The 26,884-nt window shown below is 38.1% G+C and overlaps 1 protein-coding gene across 1 annotated transcript; it reads left to right on the top strand.

The window, feature by feature from the left end:
- Window positions 1-26,703, top strand: ndrg2 (NDRG family member 2). Its single transcript, XM_087789699.1, has 16 exons — window positions 1-189; window positions 17,529-17,609; window positions 18,217-18,258; window positions 19,502-19,607; window positions 20,503-20,623; window positions 20,899-20,961; window positions 21,188-21,248; window positions 21,358-21,444; window positions 21,786-21,842; window positions 21,916-22,019; window positions 22,154-22,192; window positions 22,268-22,319; window positions 22,592-22,639; window positions 22,713-22,748; window positions 22,900-22,951; window positions 23,859-26,703. The coding sequence occupies exons 2-16, from the start codon at window positions 17,535-17,537 to the stop codon at window positions 24,020-24,022; spliced, it is 1,107 nt and encodes a 368-aa protein (XP_087645825.1). The 5' UTR covers window positions 1-189; window positions 17,529-17,534; the 3' UTR covers window positions 24,023-26,703.
- The last annotated feature ends 181 nt before the right edge of the window (window positions 26,704-26,884 follow it).

The following is a 26,884-nucleotide window of genomic DNA, read 5'->3' as shown; positions in this document are numbered from 1 at the left end:
GAGGACCACAGAGGAGGTGCTGAAGGAGGCAGAAATAACAGGACACTCGAGGGAAGTTGCAGAGAAGACGAAGAAACCGCTGACTTTGTTTAAACACATTTTTTACCACCTACTCTACTGAAGAAGTGTCCGGAATTTTCTCCTGCACCAAGTCTATTTTTTGGGGGGTTCTACTCTGCTGCACAAAAGGTAAGTTCTTTAATGTTCGCTTGCATTTTCACATAGTTGTGGAACATTTGCAGCATCTGAACCAGAGGGACATAAACGCAACATATTCAAATGTCAAACCATTATAGAGGCGAGAGAACTCCCGAGCGCTCGCTCGTCTTCAAAAGTAAATATGATTGTATGGATGCGCGTGCGTGTGCGCGGGCGCGCGTGTTTATTGACGTGCACATGTGGCAGCGCCAGCGGGGTCTTTGTTCGTGCACCCCCCCCTCTCCCCCCTTGATATAAACCATGACAGCTCGCAGGAGACACTATGTAGGACAGTATTGACGTGAACTTGTGTCATATGAACACGGCTGGTCACACGCACGTCCTCGTGCACCCGCATCATCTTCTGCCCCACAGCCATTGTTCTCCACAGTGATCTGGGTTAAAAAAAAAAGACATTTCTGGTGTGGATGTGGTGGATGTGGGGCTGCCTGAGGGGACACGGATGGTGCGTTCAATGTCAAATGGAGGTGTGTCCCTGGGTGTGGGTTGAGTGGAGCAGAGGGGCTTCACTCTCGCATAGAAGCGGTCATTATTCTAAATATATGAAAAAGTGTTTTGCCCAAAAAGCTCCGAGTCTCACGGGGAGATGTTTTCCATTGTGTGTGTCGGGGCAAGGGCACACACACTTGCACACACTTCTGTCAGTTTCCCTCTGCTGCACACACTCTGTGACTCATGCTGCATTCAATGAGCGCCTAACAAGAGAGGGCCACTTGGAAAGAAAGAAAGCATCCCTGGAGGATGTTGACCACTCCTTCAACAAACGTTAACCCAACGCTGATCACATTCTAGGGGATGTTTTGACTTTCAACGATGGTCAACTTTATTAACAGTGTGTCGGCCGCTGAGTAATAATCCCATTAGAGTACTACGAGGATCTTCTAATGTTTACATGCTGTGTCTCCATCACACGCCTGCCAGTCCTCCACAGTGACAGGTGACATCTTTCCCTGGATACTGGAGCGTATAAATACTCTGAACTTGAATACATGTTTGTTTGTATTTTATCCACACATATAACATTTGCTTTTCTCTCTCAGTCTCTCTGCCTCCCGCTCTATATGTAAGTAAGTAAGTAAATTATATTTATGGAGCGCTTTTCCAGACCAGGGACACAAAGCGTTTAAACAATCAAAACAAAACTCAATAAAATATAAACTAAAAAGGTCAAGATAACACGAGAACAACACAGGAGTCTCAGAAAATCAAGCAAAAGCCTGCACGAATAAAAATGTCTTAAGATGTCTCATGTTTCTAAAGAGAACAGATACAGCATATCATTTAATCAAAAAATGATTTACTACTTAGTAGGAATAATATGTTGTTTTTTCTCTTCTTTACTCAAAACAGTATATTAGTATATTTTTTTTAGGATTCTTCCATTTTATAAATTATGTCAATTATATAAACCATAATAAAAATATAAAAATAACAACTTAAACGTAAAATGAGCTGTTTAAAAATGGTTGAGTGCTTACAGTTTTTACACACACATATATATATCAAATATATATATCCAATATATATATACAGTATATATACACATTCCGTTTTTTATCACTGCTGTTGGTTCAATTCATTTCTGAATCAGAAACTTTTATTGCCAGTTTTTTAACACAAAATAGTATTTTCATTGTGGTGGGAGGAAAGAATAAAATAATGATATAAGATAAGCTTCTTATTTAGATATGGAAGATGTTTTTATTTGTATGATACTTTAACAGAACATAGAAATTATTATTTATCTATAACAATTCTGTACACTTTCAAATGATCTTCAGCATCTTCAATTGGGACAGATAGGTTGACTGAACATGTTATTATTTCCTTGTGACTTTACCAATGTCTCCTATTGTGAGAGGCACAAATGAAATTCTATTCACCTCAGCTCTATAAAGGCGTCGCAATTTTGCAGCCAGATGAAACATTAATGCTAAAAGGTGTTTGATTTGTCGTGTCCTGTGGGTGAAGTGTCATTTCTTCACTGACATAAACATTTCTAAATCATCCACCAGATAAATAAGACTTTTATCCAGTTTAAACTAGAATCTCTATGAATGTATCAGTTTCTCAGTTTCTTTTCTCCAACTTAAACAACATTTGTTAAAGTTTATAAATGTCATCGATCATTTTTAAGATGTTACTAAGCCGATGACCATCGTTATTACTTGGTCGGTAGTACTAATGCTACTGCTGCAACTTAAAGAGTTTTTCTTCACTTGTGGCATGCACACGCTCATCTGGAAGAGCCAAAAATACCCCGTCATCTGTTCTGTTACTACATTCAGTACTTGCTCTGAGGCCAAACTAATAATCCAAGGAGATAAAAATGTTGACATCATTAACTACGGCAGACACGAGCAGTTGGGTTCTGCTGAAGATTGCAAATTTCCCTGCCTTACCATGGATGATTTGACTTCGCCAGATTTACCATCTGCAGTCTAGACTCATTCAGATTCACCCTTGAATTCTAGCCATCTGATTTCCAGCCGTGGTGGATCCTGGTCTACCAAAGGTTTGGATTCTACTTAACAAATGTCAACAGCTCAGGGGTTCAGAACGGTTAGTGAAGTAGTAGATTAGAAGAATTACAAAGGCCTGGCACAGTCATTGTCTTAGTAATTATCATATAATGTAGTCATTTATCTGAAAACTGTTGACTTTTGTTTTGAAGTTGAAGGTCTCCTAACAACGTAACATTAATTTCACAAGAGTATTAACAGTGTTTTATTGTGTCAATCGTTTTATTTGATGACTCTGCATAAGAGATGGATTACTTGGAGAATATCGAATTGACTTATTCCTACCATGCATAAGAATAAGTCAATTATAATGTAAGTAACACTGGACTCAGTCACCTTCTCACGGTGCAATATTAAGCGTCATCAAGACAAAGTCAACTTGGGTTCAAAGTACTGCAGAATGTGTGTCTATACAGTATGAACACAAGTGTATTTGAATCATATTAAATGAAGATACATTTTAGACCCTCTGAGAAATTTAATAAATGTTTTGTTAACCTTGCTACATTGGGTTACCTGAATGTAAACACCTGTTAAGGTGACGTGTGAAAGGGAAGCAGTGCATGTGGAGTCTCTCAATATTTACATTTACTCACACACTGTTGACCAATGGAAAATCACGAATCCTTAGATCAATCACCTCACTGTAGTGTCAATATATCTCATAAGAGCTCTGTCGTGACCATAAATGTACTACCATTACTACAAATAGACAACTTTAGATCAAGTTTGTCTTCTTGCAGTTTAAATAAAATCTGTTTTGTGAGCTCCACTGATGTAATATGATAATAATTGAAGATTTAATAAGGAAAACATTTGTTACTGCCGTTTAAATTAACAAGGACACAAATTTAGTTTGTAAAGATTCAGATTAGCTGTTAAAAGTTAAATAAAAATGGAGAGGAAATAACATATGGGTGCGCTTTGACCCTCCTCTTCTGGAAGACTCACCGCAACTGAAGTCTTTTCTTTTTTTGCACTTGGCAGGCTAGTGCTATACTGCGAGTATGTTGTGCATTTTCCATCACCAGCCTGCATTTATGGATTTTGTCAAGAGATGTTAGAATTTCAATGTGAAGATTTTCAGGGATAAATCGTGTATAAATTATAGCATTCCTAAAGCACAGTAATACTCTACACATTAGCTTCTACCTTTAACCTGTTGGAATTACTTCTACACTTAGTTCTATTCCTTCAGCACTTATTTATTATACTTATTTGTAGCTTTGCAACTTACTTTTCAATAACATTTTATTCAAAGAAGGACATTACATTGCATTACTCAGTACTATAACATAATGTTTTACTCTTCTGTATACAACAGACAATCTCAATACAATACCTAATCTTTACTATCATATTTAGTAACTTTGCCTTGCCTTATATCATTCATTAGTATTGAATATAAACTGCTACATTTGTTTCAGACGTGCTAGCTCAAACATTTATCAAAATTAAAACTCATGCCCACATAAGTAGAGGATGCAGAAAATAATAATAACCATCTATCTTTTGATTTTCTACCGCTTCTTCCCATATGGGGGTCGCGAGGAGGATGGAGCATATCCTAGAGAGTGAGAGGCAGGGGACACCCTGGACAGGACGCCAGTTAACCATTTACACAGTCACACATTTCTATGGAAAATTTCCCCAAGTTACTATATTCCTTGGAAAGAGCCACTGGAAAGGAAAACAAGCAGTGTGGATCCTGGTAGAACTTCTTGGGTTGTAAAGTACCTATTTTATTCAAAATGATGTCCTTTGTGAATTATATGATTCCGTTTTTGTTGTTTGAGTTCCAATATGTGATTTTAGGAATGAGTAGAGTGAGATGTTACTCAAAATAAAGTAGCATTTATGTCAATAAGAATTTGAGTTTATATCAAATTTGACCAGAGGTTGTAACTGCAGGACGTTTGTAGCATTTTTTAACAGAATGGAATCGTATTGTATGTGGGCGTTGGTGTGCGTAAGAGCGTTTGCATCTGGGTCAGTGAGTGTGGATTTGACGGTGTGTAGGTGTGCTAGGTTACATCATGAGCTATCATATAGGCTGGTTGCTTTTCTATTGCTTGTCGATGGCCCCGGGCCAGATACAGATAGCTCAAGTAGCAAAAGCCTTGTCTGATCCTATGAGTCCAAACAGCTCTTCACAACTATCTATTTATAGACAGTTTCTTAGCAGAAAACAATCCCATTCATGTTGTCAGTTTGTGCGTAGACCGCAGATCTCGGAGGCGCTAGTGATTGAAAAGCAGCAAGGTGCCAAAACCATCCACCTTTTGACCCTAGTACTCCATGTATCTGAAGAAGATGTTGCCGAGTGTTGCCTCTGAGAGCATTCCAGCGTTACATCATATTTTGTCAATATGTCAAAGAGCAATTCAAGCACAGACAGTGTTGGGAAATAAACAGGAGAGCCATGTTAGCATAGAAGCCCTGCTGGTGGGTACAATTGATCTGCAATGTGTACTGGAGATACTGTCCTGTACAGAACTGATGGGCAGAAATAAAGTAGGCAATGAAAGACAACTGGTTTTACATGAATTTGGCACAAGATCGTACCCATAGCCCAGCTCAGTCCAAAAGGTTTAAACATGTGTGTAGACAGAGCTGTCGTAAGCACGAGAGTCCAGTTACCAGTATGTTGAAATGGACGAAGCCAGTAATTTGATAAGATGAAATTTATTTTAAGAAAATATTTAATGTTCTTCCAGAGGCCCTTTTCGAACATGACCTCTACCTTTTGGTATAGACCTGTAATATTTGATGATTTCTTACAAATTACAATTCCACAGTATTATTTTACACAGTTCTTTTTTAATAATTAAGCATTGTTTATTATGAATTCTACTTTTCCATCATATTCTAGAAGCGTTTTATGTTTGAATTTTGTCGACCCTTTCCAGTCTGATTCTGTTTTTACTGTTCTATCTCTGTGTTACCTTAGTGGCCTGAAGAAAATACTTGATTCTCCAGTTTCTTGGGACTTGAATTTCCATCATTACCACTTGAACAGTTACAAGTCACAGGCTAGAGGGACTGACTAAAATCTCCCATGTTAACGCTGGAGGCTGATCCAGGTCCATCAATGGTCACTGAACATTCGTGGCTAATGAGACTGCCAGACTTCGTGTGAAGGGAAACTGAGTGTATCAATGGTAACAATGGGCACTGCTGTTCAAAGGCACAAGTCTGGATAAAAATGTTGCTGGTGTAGACAGGCCAGTTAATTACTATTGAATATTCTCTGTCCAGTGTCAGTGTGATTTATTGTTTAACGTCTTGGTTTGGTTGTCTAGTTTTTGATACAACAGTATCAGAATATTTCATATATACTGTAAGTAAATACAAATTTATGAAATCATCTGTGTGTAAGAGCTTTTACTACTATATTTGTGTGTTCAGAATAGAAGAAGTTAGAGTTACTAGTTACAGTACCTCAGGCTGGTGTGTCTCATCTGACCATTTCGTCAAGGATGGAAAGAAAAAACTATTCAAGGAAACTCAAAAAAAATACATCTGCTAAAACACAACATACACATGCTCTTATATCCTCCCTAGGGATAGAACCATGTTGTGCCACAGTTGTGGGTGTTAAAAGTTAAGCCCTGTCTATAATAAACAATTTCAATAAATAAATAAATAAAGTTCAATCTATCTATTTATCTAATAAAGGTTAATATCATTTATATTTCTTGCTGACCACCAGGGACTGCGCTAACCATTGGAAAATAGTGTAATAGATTTGAATTTAATTTTGGAAACGTTCCTTATCTCTGAGCTAGGCACGTCCATAAGCTGGCCCTGAGGCCATTTGATACCCTTATACTACCAAAGAATTTAAAATCTACAGCATTTTCAAAATGGTAAAAGTAAGTTTCAACTTTCAAAATGGCCCGATGTGGACTGTGTGTTGTGTGTGGCATAATAATGTACCCGGTATAAGACGTGAGAAGATCAACTGTGTAGATCTGCAGTCTAAGCATTCACTCCATCTTCCCTCCATTAATCTCCATCTACTCTGTGACATTTGGATTAACCCGTGATGGCAGACAATTATCAGAGGTGTAATTACAGGTGTTGCTCTGGTCTGTCTTCATTGGCCGCTGAAAACACACATTTATCAAGAAGAAAGTGTTTTTACTTTTCTGTTTTACCATCGCTTTGATTTCAGCAATAGACTGTGATGATAGCTTGATTATTTTGTGACTCTGCATTTTGCTCTTTTCCTCTCTGCCTTTTTCAACAAGCAATTTCAAACCTGCTTCATGAGTACCATCTATGATGTGTTATTCTCAATTTTGAAGTGTCGGATGAGTACAGATGCGATGAATTAAGTCTGTGCTGCAGTCTTCTCAACAACGCTTTTGACCTTCCTCTAGAAAGTGCACTTGCTTTATACAAAGTGTTATTGGTGAATAGAAAGTCCTACAAAAGGTATCTATTTAATAGAGCATCTACTAGATGAACATCATCGATGTCTTCATTTTATGTCAATCCGTCTGTATAATGCAAATATGATATAGGTAGTTTTGTAAATGGTTGGATACAATTATTACATACATAATACAAATATTTTTCCCATGTTCATTCATGTCATAACAATCAATAGATTTTAGTTTTTGGTCTATCTTGTTTGTTTTATAATAACTCTGGAAACTATACATTCAGTCAGTAAATCAGTTACTTTTTATTTAATGAGACAATATAATATACGTAAATATAATATAATATTGCATCAGCATAATAAGTTGCCAAGTAAAATCTACAAAACAGTCAACCACACAAACCTGAAGATCCCTTTTGTACATACCATACATACCATACAAGCTGAAATTATTATTAATACGTTTCATTAATATTTTCAATCCTAGCATCGATCTAATCTTAGATAAAATAAAGGTTACTTTTTTCACAAATCAATATTTAAAAAAAAGAAGAAATCAGACAACCAGGTTTATCTTGGTTTGATATTTAGCCATTTTCTGTAGACAGAATACAACTGCAATTTCCTCATATAGCTAATATTTTCTATTTAGCCTTTAGCCACACTCCCCCCGCCATCTAGAGTATTTTGGATAGTGTTAGGCAAATACATTTTTATTTCTCATCTGGCTGGCAAAAGCTTTTTGGCAAATTATAATTATAATTGTTCTTTCCACTTGGTACACAAAGTTGTTATCCTGATATCCACTGGCTGTTTGTGACATTAGTAAAAACATGGACAGACGGATGAGAATCTGTCCTTGTCATTGACCTTGTCTTCTAGTCAAGGTGGCTTCATGATAGTTCCTCCAGCCCTAGTTTCAATGTTCCATTACAAGCTTGAAAGACAAACAATCAGGAGAAAACGCTGACAAACCATTTTCTGTTTGTAATTCACAGCTGAGATAGACAGATAAATGGCCATTCTTTTTAAGAGTATCACCTTTCTAGAGAGTTTTCTGGCAGTCTGAGTGGAGGTGAGATCATGATGAAGGGAATAATGGAGAGACTGAGTGATGGAGCACAGAGGATTGGAGGAGACAAGAGGCCAGAGTGGGTCTGTGTGCGACAGAGGGAGGAAACAAGCGTCTCTAAGCTGCTCTTTCTCATCTGATGTTTGTGTTTGGACCAGAGAGCCAAGGTGGTGTTGGTTTGCCCATCCAGCGCCGTGGGAAGCAGCTCTGCAGAATGGAGCTCAGGGAGGAGGTGGTGTCAGAGTTGAGGATGAAGACAAGAGGAGTTTTGGCTCCCCTCTGAGTCTCCATGGTGGTTGCTCTCTTATCCAGCAGACGGTTTCTCATTATGTCTGTCCAGCGTGTGCACACTTCATCATAAACCCACTGCTGGTGGATTAAACGTCTCCGTCAAAAATGTGTTTCATTCTATTTATCCACCTCTGCATGGGGTAGTCTGGTATAAATGCAAATTAAATGAGTTTTCTTTTGTTTTTACTCCTATGTTTGAATTCAGCTTGAAGCTGCTGGAAATATTCCTGGCCTGTTTTGAGAACTTGTGCTGGGTTGCTTCTCAATGGGTTTCAACTCTCTCTCTCTCTAGGGATCCTGATCCCTGGTAGGATATATGATCAATTATTAGAACACACATTACTGTTACTTCCACTCTATATTTGTAAACATAATTTGGTTAAAAGAGAGGATACATGGGATTAGAGTCAGGAAGGAGAAAGCTGTAGCACAGTTTCAAAGATGGATTTAAACTTGTACTCTTTTTACTGTATATTTACATACATATTAAAGGACATGTTGTACAAACAAATCTAGACTTAGAAATCCATTCATTATTATCTCAATAAGACACTCTCAGGAGTCTTTAAAAGAATGTAACTAATTCATATTATCTGTGAACAACTACATTTAATTAACTACCTAGAATTCCAGTCACAAATAAAGCTCTTTATGTTTTCAGACGGTGGAAGGAAACTGGATTGTTTTCTGTGTCCCCAATAAATCATGTTGGTTCCATCTAAATATGTAAAGAGCAACACAACATCTCTTACATCTGTCGCTGCATCTTAACATTGACTCAAACACAGGTTTAACCAGCATCTCTAGCTTTCATCCTACATTCTCTATATGGGTGACCTTAATGCTCAGTGCCCTACTTCTGACTCTGGCTGATGTGTCCGTCTGTGTGTACATTACAACACACACAAAGGGCAGCTGGAAGAAAGTCATTTTCCTTCTGTCTGCTGTAACTAATCATGGGTGATGACTTGTAAAGGTGAAGGTGATTTAAAGGTTTCACAAACTCCCATGCGACTGTCAGGCCAGACTAGGCGTTATTCAATCCCCCTGAGGACTGCAATTGTTTTCTGATAGTTTTGAACAATATCATTTCCCTTTAACAGTACGTCCATGTACCCATGAGCCACTGTAAACATCAGCCATAATAAAGACACACTAGTGAGCTAGCTTGTGTACACTATGTGTACACTGAATTAGGGCTGTTGGTTCAATGGCCATGTTCTGTCTAAATACACATGCAGGTAATTTCAATGATGCGGAACTAATGTAACACTTTCTCATTGGTAGGTAGGTTGTGTTGAAATGAGTCCTACAATCCAAATAGTCCATCCGCTCTGCAGTGTGACATGATCATCACCTACCTGTTCTATTAAATCTCAGATATCAACCATATTTTCTTTAACAGTAGTTTTAATCAAATCACATAACATTGTGTTTCTGATAAAGATTTGACAGTCAGAATAATTGTGTGTTTCAACAAAAATGGTTAACATTGTGCTGAATGGAATGCTATATTTGTTTTGTGTCCGAAGATTCTGTATTTCATCTGATAAGTCAGGGTAAAAATTAATAGCATTATTCCAATCCAACTCTACAAAAGTATAAAGTAAACCTCAACAAGTTTAAAGACTACTGTCTACATTCCAGATAGACTTTTACCGGCTCTTGTTTTTTTGAGTTGAATTGAATTCGGGAAAAGTAGTTTTTTCTGTTTATTTCATTTTTCCTCACACTATTGAATGCACTATAGCCCTTCCTACGTTTTTAAAGGCACCACACTATTGTTCAATTATAACAATATTGAACAATATCATGACATTCAAGTCAACATAAATGAAATTACGTTACATCAACATTGGCTTGAAGACAAAAAAGTCATTTAGTCAACAACAGGGTTGGGGGCGAGACTGTGGCCGGGGAATAGTAGTAGTATGGCCTCATCAATGTATGGAATAACACTGAGTCATGTCACAATAGTCTGTTTGATAACTTACCACATCCTATTCTCACAGCTGGAAGAAAAAAATGTCCAATAAAAGAAGTATTCTTTAAACCCCTTTATAACAACATCAACATGTACAGTTTGAAAAAATGCGAGGCATGATATCATGGGTTGTCCAATTCTGCAGCACCAGCTGTGTTTTGCAAAGCTGCGTTCAAGGTCGAGGGAGAATGAGTTACCAAAGGCATCATTAACTCACTGAGCCAAAGCCAAAGTCTTTCTGAAACCCATGAACGTATGAATTGAGACATAAACTTTTACAATGCAAAGCATGACAAGACGTCTGATTCATAAAATTAATGGATCCTGTTTGGGTCGACACATGTATTCTGTCCGGCAAACGACACCATCTACCACTTGTTATGCTGCGGTGACATAACTATGACTGGCGTCCAGGAGTTGGATGCAAGTGAGATGTGTCCTCACATGACACACACAATCCTGAACTTCTGATGCTGTTGCTGGTTTTAAAGAGCAAGCATGGCTGGTGTGTGCATGTAGAGTTCAAGGTCACAGAGGGTTGTTGGAGGCTTGGTTATTTTTGGGTTCATGCCTGGGTGGGGATAGTCCAGGATAGTCATGAAGCTCTGTTTCGGTTGCTTGAATGAATGTGTGCAGCTGTTTCCCTCCATCCTGTGCTGTGTACTGTGTACAAGATCCCCTCGGCCTGGTTGGGGAGGGAGGGGAATTTGTTTCCCAGTATTTGTCTTCACACAGAGAGTGTGTCGATCAAATCATCCGTTGTTTGACTGGGTTTGATTGAATGTATTCAATTCAAGATGTTTTTGTAGTAGCAGCGAGGTGACCTTCTCACTGTAACACATGCACAAGATGATTCAATAGCCACAGCCTCCTGGTGGTTGGGTTAGGTTGTGGACAATCAGGTTACGCTTCTAGCAGCAGGATTTCAAAGTGTGTTAAGGATGGAGATGGTGTGAGAAAAATAGTTGTTGCAGATTAAATGTCATATAATGTTTTATGTAAGCGATATAAACAACAGGCTAACATGAATTATCTGACATCTGAATCTCTGTGCGGCAGAGACGGGGTGGAACAGCTGAAAATAGAATTTGTAGGCTGTGGAAGTAATCTTTCCCTTCTTGTTTTTTAAAAGGCAGAATGGCTATTTTACTTACCACAGTGACAGCCGGTGTGTCCGGGACAGTTTAGCATTTCTTACATGCTCTAAAAACCCCAGACGCAGAGGCTGAGAGGAAGAAAGATGGATGATGGAGGGAGTTAGGCCGATTAAAACGGCACAACCATGTGTGTCTGTTTGAGAACAGATTTAATTTGGCTGATGTATTACACACGACTCATATCAACGCAGCTTTATGCACAATATGATCACATGACTTTCTTTTCTACCACGTTGTGGTTTGAAGGATTTAGCTCCAGAGCCGGGGCTGCAGTAAGTTACACAGATTGGGTTCATTTCGAAGTAAAAGAAGATATCTTAAAATGAATTTCCTTGTTGCCCCTCATGATGATCCTGTGAGTTCTGAGGATACTTCGACACACCTTACAGGTCCAGGTCTGGTGCTTTGGACTCAACAATCATCATTAACCAAAAATATAATAACATTGAATTAATAGGTTATTAATATGTATTTTTTCATCCCTTTCCTTTCCTTAATATTGTAGGCAGTTACTTCACTAAGAAACCATTACAACATTACATCATAGGTACCACTTATATACACTATTTATATTTGCATTTATTAAGAAATAGATTTTCTTGATAGCATGTAATACCATTTTTTGTATAATTGATAATTACAAACATACACTTTTAACCTTTGCCCACAAAATAATCAACTTTCCATTTTAAAACTAAGAATGAGCTCCTTCAAGTAAGTAAGTAAGTTAGTAAGTGAGTAATTTAAATTTTTAGAGAGCTTTTCCAGACAAGCACAGTGGAGGCTGGGCAGTAGTGGTAAGAAAATATCTATACTCTTAAACATAACATTGCAATGTTTCTATTTCTATACCGTGCCGAAATTAAACAGCACTGTATTGATAAAAAAAAAGTTTTGTTTTGTTTTGCTTTTAAATTATATTTTACTTTATCATAGTTATTTTATGGTTTAATACGTTGTTTTTTAAATAAAGTAATTCCATTTATTTATTAATAATTAACATGCAAATATTCACTAGGTTTATTAATCATTGTGTTTCAATTAATCTTTAAGAGGAACAATGAAATGCCTTGAGATCATCAATGACTGAGGACAAGGGGATACAGTTGACTGTATCCTTGTTCCAACGGTATCATAATGTATGGCAATATATACATGTTGATGGTTCTTCTCCTCTCATCCAATCAATCTGCTCCTCGCTTAATCCTCCTGGCTGTTTGTTTTTAATAGTATTAATAGAAAACACTCAAATGCAGTAGTGTATACTACTATAGCAGTGTCATCACTCTAGAACTCTTGCCTCACAAGCTTTCTAAAAATAAGTATGCTAATAACCCATATTTATATTTATGCTCCTGCAGTGTCTGTTGTTTACTTCTTTCTGACCCACTTTATTCTCTCGCTTCTTCCCTTGGCCAACACTAGGTAAATATTATGGTGTTTGTTGTTCATCAGCGAGCTGCTGCTTCAAATCAGGTTGGCTTTCTTAAAATATGTTGCGCTGCAAGACTCAAGAGGAGTCTGTAACAATTTCTTCTATGCGACGAGACACTCTGGAAAAGTCTTGTTTGTTATGGCTGCTGTGCAGGAGCTGCTGAGGTGGAGAAGAACGTTAACTCAAAGCTACAGAGAGGAAGGAAGACAGAATATTCAATTAATATGGATGGTGTCTTGGCAACGAGCTATTTATATATGACGGTCAGGTGAAGAATGGCAGCACATTTCTTTTATCCTCAGGTGGTGTGGACAGGTGTGATAGTGGACACATTATTGTGTTTACATTAGATCCATTTCAAGTACAATGGATAGACTCAAGGTTATGACACAACTCATAATCACCATTATTCTGATTGATACTGAAATCATTTTTGAGACTTTTAACTTAAAATTTTACTGAATACCACTAGAAAAATGAAAAAAATCACACATTAATCACATAGAGTGGTCTGGTCTCGCGGAACAGCAGATAACTTTACCACAAACACATTTATAATTAGCGAACCCTTGTTATCGTGCCAGCAAAACAGTGAACTCCCATGATGCCTTTTTTCCACACTGTTCTATTTTGTCACGGTTGATAAGTCGCTACAATACTGTATTTCAATTCTACGTCTATATTGCTATGTCGAAAGTGATTGATAGCTGTTATTGGTTGGCTGGGCGGCAAAGCATTATGGAAGCTGTTCAGGTCAACATTACTGAGATTGTTGTGGAGAGTGGTGGACGCTCATATTCAATGTTGATAGATAGATGGATGGATGGATGGATGGATGGATGGATGGATGGATGGATGGATGGATGGATGGATGGATAGATAGATAGATAACATTTGAGTTTGCATGTTTAAATAAATGTTAATTAAAAGTGAAAAATTAAGTCATGTCTACTTTGTGGATTTTGTTTAATAAAATTTCAATTTATTTTTTCAAGTATCACCTAATGCATATAAATATCAACTTTGAAACTTTATATAACAAAATAATAAACAACAATGAGGGACTTGCATAAACTGTTGCGTCACAAGTGAAACCAGGTTTCTATTTTAGCGCAGAAGCGTGATAAAGTGCAGCCATCTGAGGTGACTCCACTGCTTCCATGCTTGCGTGCACGATCTGTGAGTGTCTGCGCTGATCTACAGTGTGACAAGTGTGATCGGGGTCAGGGCAGCTGTCTGGGACGACTGATGTGTCCTTCAATATGATCCTGAGCCCAGCTGCTGACTCAGCACCATAGATGAAATACTGGCCTCGGTGTCAAAATGATAAATGATTATTCATTTAGGTCTTCATACAGACAAAATGGTGGTAGTATCTGTCAACTAAAGTTCATGTCAGGTACAGTGAAGGTAAATACAACAACAACAATACAAATTAAAATCTTGTTTATTTCAGTTAAGGCCTGTATTTCCACTTTGTTCAACTACTACAAGTATCATATTTTAGGTTAGTGGATGATGGTGATGATAACTGATAATGTTTGTTTTATTTTATTTACATTTAATCAACAGGGTTGTCTAGGAATGATTAACCAAGAGACCCACAGGAACAAATACACCAAGCTAAAAATATCTGAGTCCTGTCTCAAATTCAAAGTCCAAATCTCAAATAAACCAAATATTACAAAATACGAGGAAAAAGGGTCAATAAACAACAAAAATAACAAAAACTTACCAAAAACCAGGTAACAAAAGCATGTCAGGGATAGTCAGCATGTCCATGAAAATCACTAGGCCAAAATATCGAATTGGGGTACGATGAAGAGTACAAGTATACCAGGCAGAATGGCAAAAGCTGACACCGGTCTATTGGAATCCAGCGTAAATCTTTAAGATTTTTGTTTTTTGAAGACTAAAGTCTTCCTCTCTAAGATGCAGTACATCCCTCATCATGACAATGTTTTCAAGTTATTACTTTATAAAGTTCTCCCCTGTCTGAAATCTTGGCGAACGAGAGGTTACAAGAGCAGAGTCAGTTATGTTGTTATAATGTTCTTCACTCCTCCTTCAGCCAACTGTAGTCATGCTTCACATTATTTATACAATGAGTCCCATGGAGGTGTAGGCTTCCAGGATTGATGATGCGTGGTGACAAACCTTGATGCTTGACCAATCACAGCAGAATGTGTGTTGTTATTGTAACGAAGAGTTTCAGTGGGCGGGGCTTAATCACTGTAATAGAAAATGAAACATGTAATTGTTTTGTGTGATATAATAGGGTTCAAAATTCAAGTTTTTGCTTTGATTGCGGTAAGTGAGGTAATTTGAGTCAACCCTAGAGAACTAAAGAAGGTTTAAGAGAGAATCCATTGAGAAACGATGATCCAACAAAGCACTGAACAAGAAAAGACGAACACAATCAGCTCAACTATCTGTTTATAATAGCTCCTAGTTTACTTTGACTTGGTAGAAAACATTTGTCCGGTCAAAAGATGTTGTTTTCTTAGACTTAACAACACTTACACATCCAGCCGACCATAACAATATGACCACTGATGGATGGCATGGAAGACAGCAATCCTCTGAGTTAAACTCCTATTGAACTGCAGCCAGTGAAGCCTTCGACCATCAATAATGGAGGATTTGACACAACATAGAATCTGATCATCAATAATGTATCATCGAATTGAGAAAGAGAGCTTTTGGTTTGGTGAGCACCATTTTTGGGACTTCTAGAGACTAACAAAAAATCCCCCAGGGACGACGGTTGTTTTACTAATGAGTGCACACACACAAACACACACACACACACACACACACACACACACACACACACACACACACACACACACACACACACACACACACACACACACACACACACACACACACACACACACACACACACACACATACACATATGTTCACTGATGTAATTGCCCATATTGTCATCAAATTATTTATGCATGGATTGTGCACATGTACACACACACGCTTAAGGATATCTAAAGAACCTTTTCAGGATTAAAGAAACATTGTTTGAAGAGTTATTAATTGCTATCTCTGGATGAGTTTAAAACAAATAATAATTATTCACTGTTGGAATCAAATGGACAAATGGAAGCTTTCATGAGCAGCTGTGTCGTTTCAATTTAGTTCTCGCGAGCCACCGGTAAATCTGGTTAGACTGAGGGGGAAATCAATCCTACTCTCTCTAAAGTGAATCGATCGCGCCAGTCTGTCAGAATTAACTTGCTATTTTTGTTTGGCCCCGAGAGGATGCAAGTTATCAGATAACAAGAAGGAAATCCTGCAGTATGTCTGGTTAAGTGCGACAGACACATGAGTTCATACTTGAATTATGGAATGCTGGCAGAAAAAAAAAATCTTTTTTTTGTATTTAAAGCAGCTCTGGGTAGTTTTTGTATCTTAATATTTTTGTACTAAAATAACTTGTGATGACACATCAACTTAAAACTAGTTTATTGACCTCATATAGGTGTTTTTATTGTCACTGTAAAAGTTCTTGGGGATGGTGTGTGGGGGGGCCGAATGACGTTACAAACACTAAGTTAAAGTTATATTATTTTATTTACAAAACCGTCATAATACATATCATACTTCATTATCCACAATCTGATTCATTACCTCATTGGTATCCATCCTTCATTCAGCCAATGGAAGTCTGGAAACAGAAAATTCGTCCAACTGCTGAAAACTGGGACGTGGCAACTTTTGCGACGTTTAGTGAGTGCTCATGGGAAATGTAGTCTCATGTCAGGCTAAACCACTTTAGTCCACTGGCGACACTCGAATAAAAATCGTAAAGAGCTGCTTTAAGACTTTTTTATCTTTGAATATTAAATCATCAATCAATAATGTAACACAAAAAAACTGATATAATATAATAATATTATCAAAAACTTATAATTTCAAATTTAATCTGAAGCAGGTTCCATTTTGGATTAATTTGCTCGCAACTTGTTTGCAATTAAATTGAAGCTGCATCGTGTTTCACAGCCTATTTGTATTAATTGAATTAAGACATAACTAAAATGCTTAACAGATGAATCCATTGGATTTCAGTTTCAATGATTCCTTAAACCCTTCTATTTAGGATAATGTTATTAGGATGCATTTTATTGAAAGCACCAGCAAACACAATCTATAAATAAATAGACATGTAAATGAGGAACCATATTCCCTTGACCTTGCTATTGAATCAAGTCTTAGAGCTGCATGATAATGAATTCTCAGTCCACTGCTTCACAATTCAATTAACTCCAGCCAATATTCCAAAGCTAATTAACTGACTCAAATTCCCTCTACACGCTGAAATTCTTTATTTATTTTCTACATCATTCTAAGATATTGTACTTCATTTTATCAAAACCATATTCTCACAATATCAAAAGATAAATAAATGTCTGACCACATATGTCTTCTCTTCTCTTACAGGACGCCATGACGACAGAGATGCAAGAGATAGCCATCACAGAGGAAAAGCCTTTGCTCATGGGCCAGGGCGAGGCCTCCAAGGTCAGAAACAACATCACATGTTCTTTCTGTTCCAACTGCATGTAAACGCGTCATCACACACACAATGATGCTCACTTTGGTATCCAATCAAGTTGTGCATGCAAGGAAACATGTACGTATGTACATGGTATCGTGTATGTGTGTGTCTTTGTGTGCTGAACGGATAGTTTTCACACGAGCAGCTCAAGCATATAGTCGTCAGCAATGACGTCAGAGCCAGAAGGCAGCTAAGAAAGTAATCAACCCGTCCTCATGCTCTCCTGCCCAGTGCTGACCTCTAGCTGTGACACGTGGCACTACAACAACACCGCGTTGGCTAACAGAAGCACAGCACGAGTTCATTAAATTCGTTTTAAGATAATAGATGTGTGAAAGACAAACATACTAAATATAGTATCTAACGCAATGTTGTACATTTAAATTGTATTCTAAGTCTTATGTCGTACAAAGTTCTTTGTTATTAATTGTTGTAAAATGTACTTAACCCTAATCATTTTTTTATACACCGTTAAACTCTAGGTTTTTTATTGTTCTTTGAAACTTTCTCAGTTGTACATGGGAGCTGTTGTGAACGTTGATGTCTAAGATGTCACATTTGTGTTTTCAGGATGCTGAACTGGCAGCGAGGATCCTCTTGGATCAAGGGCAGGTGAGAAACTTGTTTCCTTTCTTTTAATTCTTAAACTTCAAAAACACATTTTGGTTTCAATTTACAAATGGTCTTGAATCCCATTTTGACATAATGAACATGTGAACATTAATTACTTATTACATTATTACATTAATTTGTCATTTTATAATTATTTCCATTAAATGTTAGTCTCCTATTTATTTTAAGGTAATTTAAAATTAATTCATTTAATCTGTTAGAAGGAACAATATTTAAGGCCTTGAGTCGACTGATCATTCCTTCAAATGAATAAAACATTTGCACTGATCCTAGGAGATCTTTAGACACAAACCTTCAGAAATTCTTCTTTGCTTCCAACATTAATGCTCACTAGACAGACCTACTCTCTTCATGAAATGTGTAACGACTACTGCTCAAGGATGAACTACAGTAGAAGGAAGTGTTAAAACAACAATACAGTGTTTACCTTGAGTCAGCTTGAGACTTGGATCAAAGCCTAGTTAGGTTCCTGCTGTAATTCCCAGAGTTGAAATGTATGCAGATCTGATCAAAAACATGTTGTGTTTTTTATTTAATGTTTATTGAAATAAGACTATAGATAATATACAGATAACAGGGATCAGTAGGTGTCACCATGGAAGGCATCATTCGCAGACTGCTGTCAAAACTGGCTGAACTAGGTCCATCAAAATCCATTAGGATGTCGAACTCTTACCCAGCGGGTCAGAACAGACCTCTGTTTGTCAGACATGAGCACGGCTGTGTGAGTCAGATTCCCTCTGGGCTGTGGGCTGGGTCTCCCCACCCTCTACGCACTTCAGCATCACTGCCTGCTCCAGCAAAATCATCGACCTGTTCATGGATGACACAACAGCTCATCTGCCGGAGGTTTTGGGGGGGCAGGTCGATGCACCGTCTGCTGGGCTCTCAGATACCAAGCTGATGGCGAACAACCGGGTGAATGCTAACTCTCATCATCCCGGTACAAGTTGTCAAGTAGAAATAACCCATGCTACAGTATATCCTTCCCATTCCTGGTTCATTAATACCACTTCCTGGTTGACCATATGTAGGTCCATCATAACTGCAAGGTAGTTAAGAAAGCTGTCCATTTCCGTACATTTCTAATGAACATGGTGTATTTTTTCTTTATGTTGAAAACTGCACAAATGTTTTGTTCTTTTGAGGCGAGGATCTCACTTACATTGTCCCTGTGCCATGAAATAATGTTTTTTCTGTTCCGTTTGTGTTTAATCTCCAGGAGCACCGGGTTGAGACCCCGCATGGTGTTCTGCACGTGACCATCCACGGGTCCAGGACCAGCCGTAGGCCTGCCATCCTCACCTTCCATGATGCTGGTCTGGACAGTGAGTTCATTTCTGTCAGTACAGCTTGACACAGTGTCGCCCTCGTGGGGTCAAACCGTACAAAACAAAAATATAGTGTAGTTATCGGTTATTTTGTTCCAGGTTTGTTGTGTTACATTTTGTTTTATTACATGTACAAAAATGTATTCATGGTTGAGAGTCTTCAATCTGAATTTAAAATGTATTTTGATTAATTTAATTTTTAAATTAGCTGTTTTTTGATGTCTTTATATTAGAACAATATTATCTTTTTTTTTTTACAACTTATAAGTACGTAGAAAAAACGAGGACCACTCATGACACTGCCAATAATTAAGAAAATGACTTGAAAGGTTCAATGACTTGGAAGGTGAACTTGGAAATCTACTGCTCACATTACACTTCATAAATTATTAAACTCAAATTACTATTTGACATGATCATTTGTAGGCTAATAATGATCACATAAATGATCATAAGACGAAATAGAAATGATGTTTAGTGAAATAGAAAATTGCAAAAATAGGAAGAATTGTTTTTCTCTCTGCTTATTTTAAACCTCAATTAAATCTGATCAGCCTCAACTTTTTTTTACCTGAATATGGTTGTTTATAATTTGGTTGACTACAGCTGAAAAGGTTTGGAGTTGAAAGTGTTGAAAGAGTGTTGTTAATTTATTCTATGATATATTTAGAACAAAACATGTCTACTCTCTTGTTTAAATTGTTTAAAATCTATCAGTCTTACTGAAACTGATGTGACGCAAAAGATGAGATGATAACAAATGAATAAATAAATAAATAAAATATATAAATCCCCTTTTCCCTTTCAAATAGAGAGACGTACATTCAAATGCTGAAAATATCTCTGAGGTGTCACTGACTGACTAAATGTTGTGTTCGCTGCTGTCCTGCAGGTAAAAGCTGCTTCTCCACACTCTTCAAGTTTGAGGAGATGCAAGAAATCGTGAAGAACTTTACGCTTATCCACATTGATGGCCCGGGACAGGAGGAGGGTTCCGCTGCTTACCCCACAGGGTAGGGCATTACTCACACTGTGTGTGTGTGTGTGTGTGTGTGTGTGTGTGTGTGTGTCTCACATCATGTCACCACACTGTCCTGACCTTACCTTCATTCTAAGATGAAATCTTTTCCTCTTCTCCATAAGTGAGAGTGTTATGACTGACGTTATCTTGATAAAGTTGATCCTAAAAAAAGTTCATCCCTCTTTAATTTTAAGTTTTACTCCTCATGGATTAAATACTTTTATTCACTATTGCGTGTGTAAAGTATTAAAAATGTCTCTTATATAGATATCAGTATCCCACCATGGAGACCATCGCTGAGATGATCCCTGCTGTTCTGACTTTCTTCAAGTGAGTTCCACTCTTTCTTTTTAGAGATGATAATTATTCTTCAAATTAATGTGCACAAGCGTATTTTCCATAATTATTGATGGTTATCTTGTAGCAGAGCCATGAGAAAAAGATAACCTCTTCAATCTGAATTTATAGTCAGCCGTTGATGAATCATGTTTGTCTACTTAAGCTCTATTAAATCATCCTCATTTCCTGTTAATAACATTGGCTTTATTGCTGGCAGCTTCCGTACTGTGATCGGCGTGGGTGTGGGAGCTGGTGCGTACGTTCTCTCCAAGTTCACGGTGAGTCAAGACAGGTTCCATCTTTATCAATTTAATGTAATATTTAGTTGAATCATATCAACTTTAAGAACATGTTTTTTTCTCCAACGCATCAATTTGTTTTCTTCAGCTTGCAAACCCAGACTCTGTTGAAGGACTGGTCCTGATCAACATTGACACTAACGCCCGAGGTTGGATGGACTGGGCTGCGCAAAAGGTGATTTATCTCATCAGATTGTGAACTCAAGCTTTTGTTTTCACAATGATCTTCACTATGTAACTTTTCCTGAAGAGTCTGTGAGTGTCAAGTGACCACCGAACTGTTTTACTGCAGTGGGTCGGAATTTAAACTTATTCCAAATGAATGTTCATTTAGTAAATTTGTAAAAGTAAAACAGAGAAGATAGTGACGTTACTTTTCTTGGAGAGTAGGGGAGCCAGAAACACTATTTAAAATCTTACAGACAGAGGCTTTGAGAATCTGCTTCAAGTATAGCTGATGTTCTTGACACTTTTTAACAGCTTGTGTAAGTGATGTTGATGTTCTTCTCCCTCCAGCTCAGCTCAGTAACGTCCTCCCTCACAGAGCAGCTCATGTCTCACCTCTTCAGTCAGGTGCGAGCACGAGTGATGGATCAACAATCTGTGCTGTGATAAGTTGAGATTGATGATTCTTTTCATCACTCAGGAGGAGCTGTCATCAAACACAGAACTAGTCCAGACTCACAGAGAGCGTATCTCCAAAGCTTCAAACCAGATCAACATAGAACTCTTCTGGAAGAACTACCTGAAGTAGGCACACACACACACACCCCCACACACACACACACACACACACACACACACACACACACACACACACACACACAAGCTCACAGTACAAAAATGACTTTTTTTAAAGCTGATCATGTCTCTTTTACCTCCAGTCGCAGAGATCTGAACATCGAGCGCAACAGCACATTCAAGTAAAAGTCGTTCTCCTATTACTATGATATAACTTTTAGATGATGTGTTTAAGTGACGCTCGTCTCTCCCCTCAGGTGTCCCGTGATGCTGGTGGTTGGAGACCAGGCCCCTTATGAGGACGCAGCGGTAAGTTTGAGACAAGCTTATGTAAAACTGCAAGAGTGTAAGAGGATTAAGAAAAGTAAGTTGATGAAATATGTGGGATTTTGATTTAAAGAGGAAGAAGAAGCCAGTGTTTGCAGTGAGAATAAGGTCAAGGGTGTGCAATTAAGGGAACATAGTAGAAGATTCAGGGGCGTGGTTGATCACTTTTTCTTTCAGGTTCTATTCAAGAATTTTTCGGGCTTATTTGGTTGTTCGTTTATTAAGGAAGGTGCCGTTTCCTTTTCCACCACTAGGTGGAGTGCAACAGCAAACTGGACCCAACAACAACTTCATTCCTGAAGGTGCTTAAAGTTCACTTTAAATCACAACTGTTGTAGTTAACTTATGTTAAAGTATGACATTTTCCATTTTCAGATGGCTGACGCAGGAGGACTTCCTCAGCTCACTCAGGTATCCAGAAATACTCAATAAATAAATATATTTTTCTTTTTTATATGAACTTACTTTGTTGACACTTATTAATGTCAAACCATTTTAAATATAACTCAAAGACGACACTATTGTTTTTAAAGACTTTATTTTGGTTTGTGTCTGTTTGCAGCCCGCCAAACTGACGGAAGCTTTCAAGTACTTCATCCAGGGCATGGGCTACAGTAAGTGTTTCTTTCCTAGACTGTGTAACATTTGTAGAAAGCCACGCTTCTCACTAGCTACTGATTTATTGAGCAAACAATCTCAACAGGGTCATTTATGGATCTCCAGTGCTGTGTCTCAAATCGCATACTAGCGTACTCAAAGTTAGTATTTTTAGTGCGTTAGTGCGTCTCAATTCTTAGTATGCGAAATGTAGTGCGCCATGCACACTAAATTGGCGTACTAACACGCCCACAAAACTGAGTATGGTTGGATGGACACTAACCACACTAAACAGCCGCCATCTTAGTGACGTTTTAAACGGAAGTTACATCATATATAAATGCATATATATTCATATACTTACAGGTGCATTTTCTGCAGCAGTAGAAGGATGACACGTCTTCGCTGCTGATACCAGCTTAAATATCTCACAAATATTTCGATTCTCATATTTTTTCTTTATTTCTTTTTCCAAAGTTGCAAATCGTGCTGCCAGCAGGTGTCGGCGATAGCGTTCAAACAGCTGGTTGCAACAACGTTAAATAGAAGTAGAAGAAGAAGCTGTCATTTGATTTCCTGTTAGTGCGTAGCAGCAGTGTTTGATTTGAGATATACTATCTGTGGAGAATTTGCGTACTAGTTAGTACGTACACTATCCTGATGCATACTAACTTCTAGTATACTAAGAGTAGTATGCGATTTGAGACACAGCACATCTTAGCTCTCCTTTTATATCACATTCATATCATTTTGTATGATCTATGAAAATGTTTTCACACATATTAAGCTACAACAAAACCAAACATCTGTTTTATAATCTTGAATGATTGATAATCCAGTCAAAGTTTGTCTTGCTAATATCTCAGGACAGAGATAAAGCTTAAAAACTCATACTGCGTTTAATATCCTGATCTCTGTCCACAGTGGCGTCCTCCTGCATGACCCGCCTGTCTCGCTCCCGCACCACCTCCCTGTCCTCCTCATACTCCATGGATGGCTCCCGCTCTCGCTCCCGCACCCTGTCCCAGGGCTCCCAGGGCGGCCAGATGCCTCCGAGTCCATCCCAGACCATGGAAGTGTCCTGCTGAAGACACAAGAGAGCGAGAGAGAGCACAAAGAAGGCTTAAAAAAAAGGGACGGATGAAGCACCAGAGTAACTCCAGATTCAAAGAGTTTCTTATTTGTCACTAAACACCTCCCATCATCTCACTTACTGTGCAGAGTAGAAATAGACATTGATAAAAACAGGGAGGAAGGGGTGGGAGAAATCCCTCACCCAAATTTTTTTGCACCAAGTCCAGATCCTTACATCCCCCCGAATGGCTGAAGCTGATTTGGAAAGCGAGAAGAGATTAATAAAAAGGGGGATGTGGGGAAAGAAGTGCCCTCTCTCCCTCCCTCTAGGTACAAGTCCTATAGATTACTACTCGTAAAACTTCTAAATCCTGTCTTGTTGTTGATGCTAACGAGATACGTCATAGAGAGTAGTGATAACTATCTCTTTACTTCACCACAATCTAGATATGAACATACACTAAACTAGCAGTGATACTTATAATACCGTGTGTACTTTAGCTTTAGTGTTGTTTGATGACCTGCCTCAGTCAGTGACGCCTCAGTCACGACCAATAAGAGCCATTAGGCGCCGCACCAGAAGAAGAGAGCAGCGCTCGTCTTTTCACCCCTTGTTACGTGACAGGAACAATACGATTAATGAAGTTTAAAGGTTCAAAGTTGCTGGTTAGAATCTGGATCCTGTTGTAGAAGTGTCAAGAAGGCATGTGGGTTTGATTCTACGGACCAATTTTGAAATGATATTAAAAATACCTACCATAATGCACTACAACAGTTAACACTTGAATAGCAATTTTAAAAGGCAACTCATGTGAAAAACAAATTCTCCTGTTTCAAATGATGAAGTCTTCCTGTCCAAGATGAAGTAAGTCTCTCATCATGATGATGCTCTGAAGCCTCGCAGAACGAGAGGTTACGATAAAGTACCTTATTATTACGTAAAAAATGGGCTTCGCTCCTCCTGCAGCAGCAAAGAATGTCCTGCTTATTTCTGTATACACGTCTCTTGGAGGTGGAGACTTTGGAATTACTTTGGATTAATCACCAATCACAGCAGAGTAGGCGTGGTTATGGGAAATGAATAAATCTTCTTTGGAAGCTTTTTTTTGTTTCCTTTCCATGCGATGGAGCAGGTCGATCCTGAGAACCACAGAGACCAAACGTATCTCCTCTCAACCAGAAGATTAAGTATTTACTGATTTGCTGAACCCTGTTCCTCAAAAATACATGTTGATTTGTTCTAAAGGTATGAATTAAAGGCAAGTTCTACTATGTCTTGAATAAATGTAGGATGAAGACGAGACCAGAATCCACTAGAACCAATTTATTATTAGTAAGTCCTTTGCATTGACGCTCCAATAGAAGTCCTACTAGAGCGTTCAGGATGGGGTGAAAACACAGGTGCTGCGCTCTTATTTTGGTTGTGTTTGTTACTATTAGCTCCCTGATGTGCTGAGTATGTCTTCCAGACGCCCTGTCTTTAACTTTTTCTCCCGTGTTTTGGTTGAAAAAAGATTTGATTTCATCATTTGGACTTCATAAAAGAAGTCGGATGCTCGCTGTCAGGCCAGTTAATTTGATTTTTAAGGAGTTGTGTTTAAAGGCAACTGAGGGTGTGTGTGCACTTTAGCTCCCTTGATCCTGTATATAGATATGACACTAGTCGCATAAGTCCTTCCAATGTTACTTCTGTATCCACACGTGTTCTGTGGATCGAGGTGACGCGTGGCAGGGAACCATCACTGTGTTTATCGTCGGATCTGAAAAGCCACGTCCACGCATGAATACCTCCGAACACTTCCAACGATGATACTTGAGTTCAAACAAAACACAATCATTTGTTTGCATGTGACTGGTGTTTGTGTGTGAGAGACAGGAGATGGTATTACTTTAAAAAGCCTGACTTCAGTTTTCAGACCAACATCTCATCCTCCGACTCATGGATGACAATGAACCAGCCTTTTCACTGCCGCCACATGCTACCATCTCAGACGTGTCAACTGCCAAAACCTGATGCCCAAATATTGAATATATATTCAACAAATCTGCCCAAAAGCTGAAAGCAAATAATCGTGAAGGTCTTACAGTGTAATGAAAGCCAACCACTGCCCTGGTTTAATCCAACAGAGCGACGTCGCGTTTGAAAAAGTGACCATTATGTTGGAACATTATAATCTTGTTTGTTGTGAAAACTTCTTTTTTATATATATATAAAAGTTAGGAGACAAATGAATGGAGTGAATTACGGAAGAGAAAGTCAGTGAAAAGAGATGGATCTTTGAAGTGCTCTATCGGGTGTTTGGCGACGTGGACATTGAATGCATCACCAGGAAGTGATGGAGTAATTGCCAAATAAAGAAGAGATAGTTTGGAGAGAAAAGTCGAGTGTGACTGTAACCGCTCATCCATTCGTTCTTCTGTCTGTTGATCCCTCTCCCCCCCATAGTTCCGTTCTACATTTTGGTTGATATCTTTGTAAAGTGTTAGCTCAGCGTCCTGGTGTGCTCACGAGTTAGTTAATGACGTGATCATGTGTGTTAATGTGTAACTTTTCTTTCTTCTAGTATTAGCACTGATAAGGAAATATATTAACTAACCATGGAAAAAAGAAAACACAATCCAAGTTGTGTGGCTAATTTCTCTGTAACACATTTAATAATCTAAAAAAATGATAATAATAAAATTGTCGAAGGAATCTCCTTGTCGTGTTTTTGTTTAAGAGCGTTTCAAGGTGATTAGTTGTACTTAAAGTTATTTTCAGTGTCGTTCTCGATTTATATAACAGCCTTTTTCCTACTTCAGGCATAAATACCACTTAATATTATTTATTTTATCAGAATCAGACAACGTTTATTTTCAGTTTTGTAAACACAACA

This window comes from Callionymus lyra, chromosome 4 (genome assembly GCF_982586985.1).
Source record: "Callionymus lyra chromosome 4, fCalLyr1.hap1.1, whole genome shotgun sequence".
In the NCBI taxonomy this organism is placed as follows: Eukaryota; Metazoa; Chordata; class Actinopteri; order Syngnathiformes; family Callionymidae; genus Callionymus; species Callionymus lyra.
The sequence above is the reverse complement of the archived record's forward strand: the minus strand, read 5'-3'. Positions and strand labels throughout refer to the sequence as shown.

Coding starts and splice junctions, on each gene's coding strand:
- ndrg2 (XM_087789699.1), top strand. CDS start 17,535: ATGACGACAGAGATGCAAGAGATAGCCATCACAGAGGAAAAGCCTTTG. Junction 19,608..20,502: donor CCATGATGCTGGTCTGGACA/GTGAGTTCATTT, acceptor GCTGTCCTGCAG/GTAAAAGCTGCTTCTCCACA. Junction 21,843..21,915: donor TGTCTCACCTCTTCAGTCAG/GTGCGAGCACGA, acceptor TTCATCACTCAG/GAGGAGCTGTCATCAAACAC.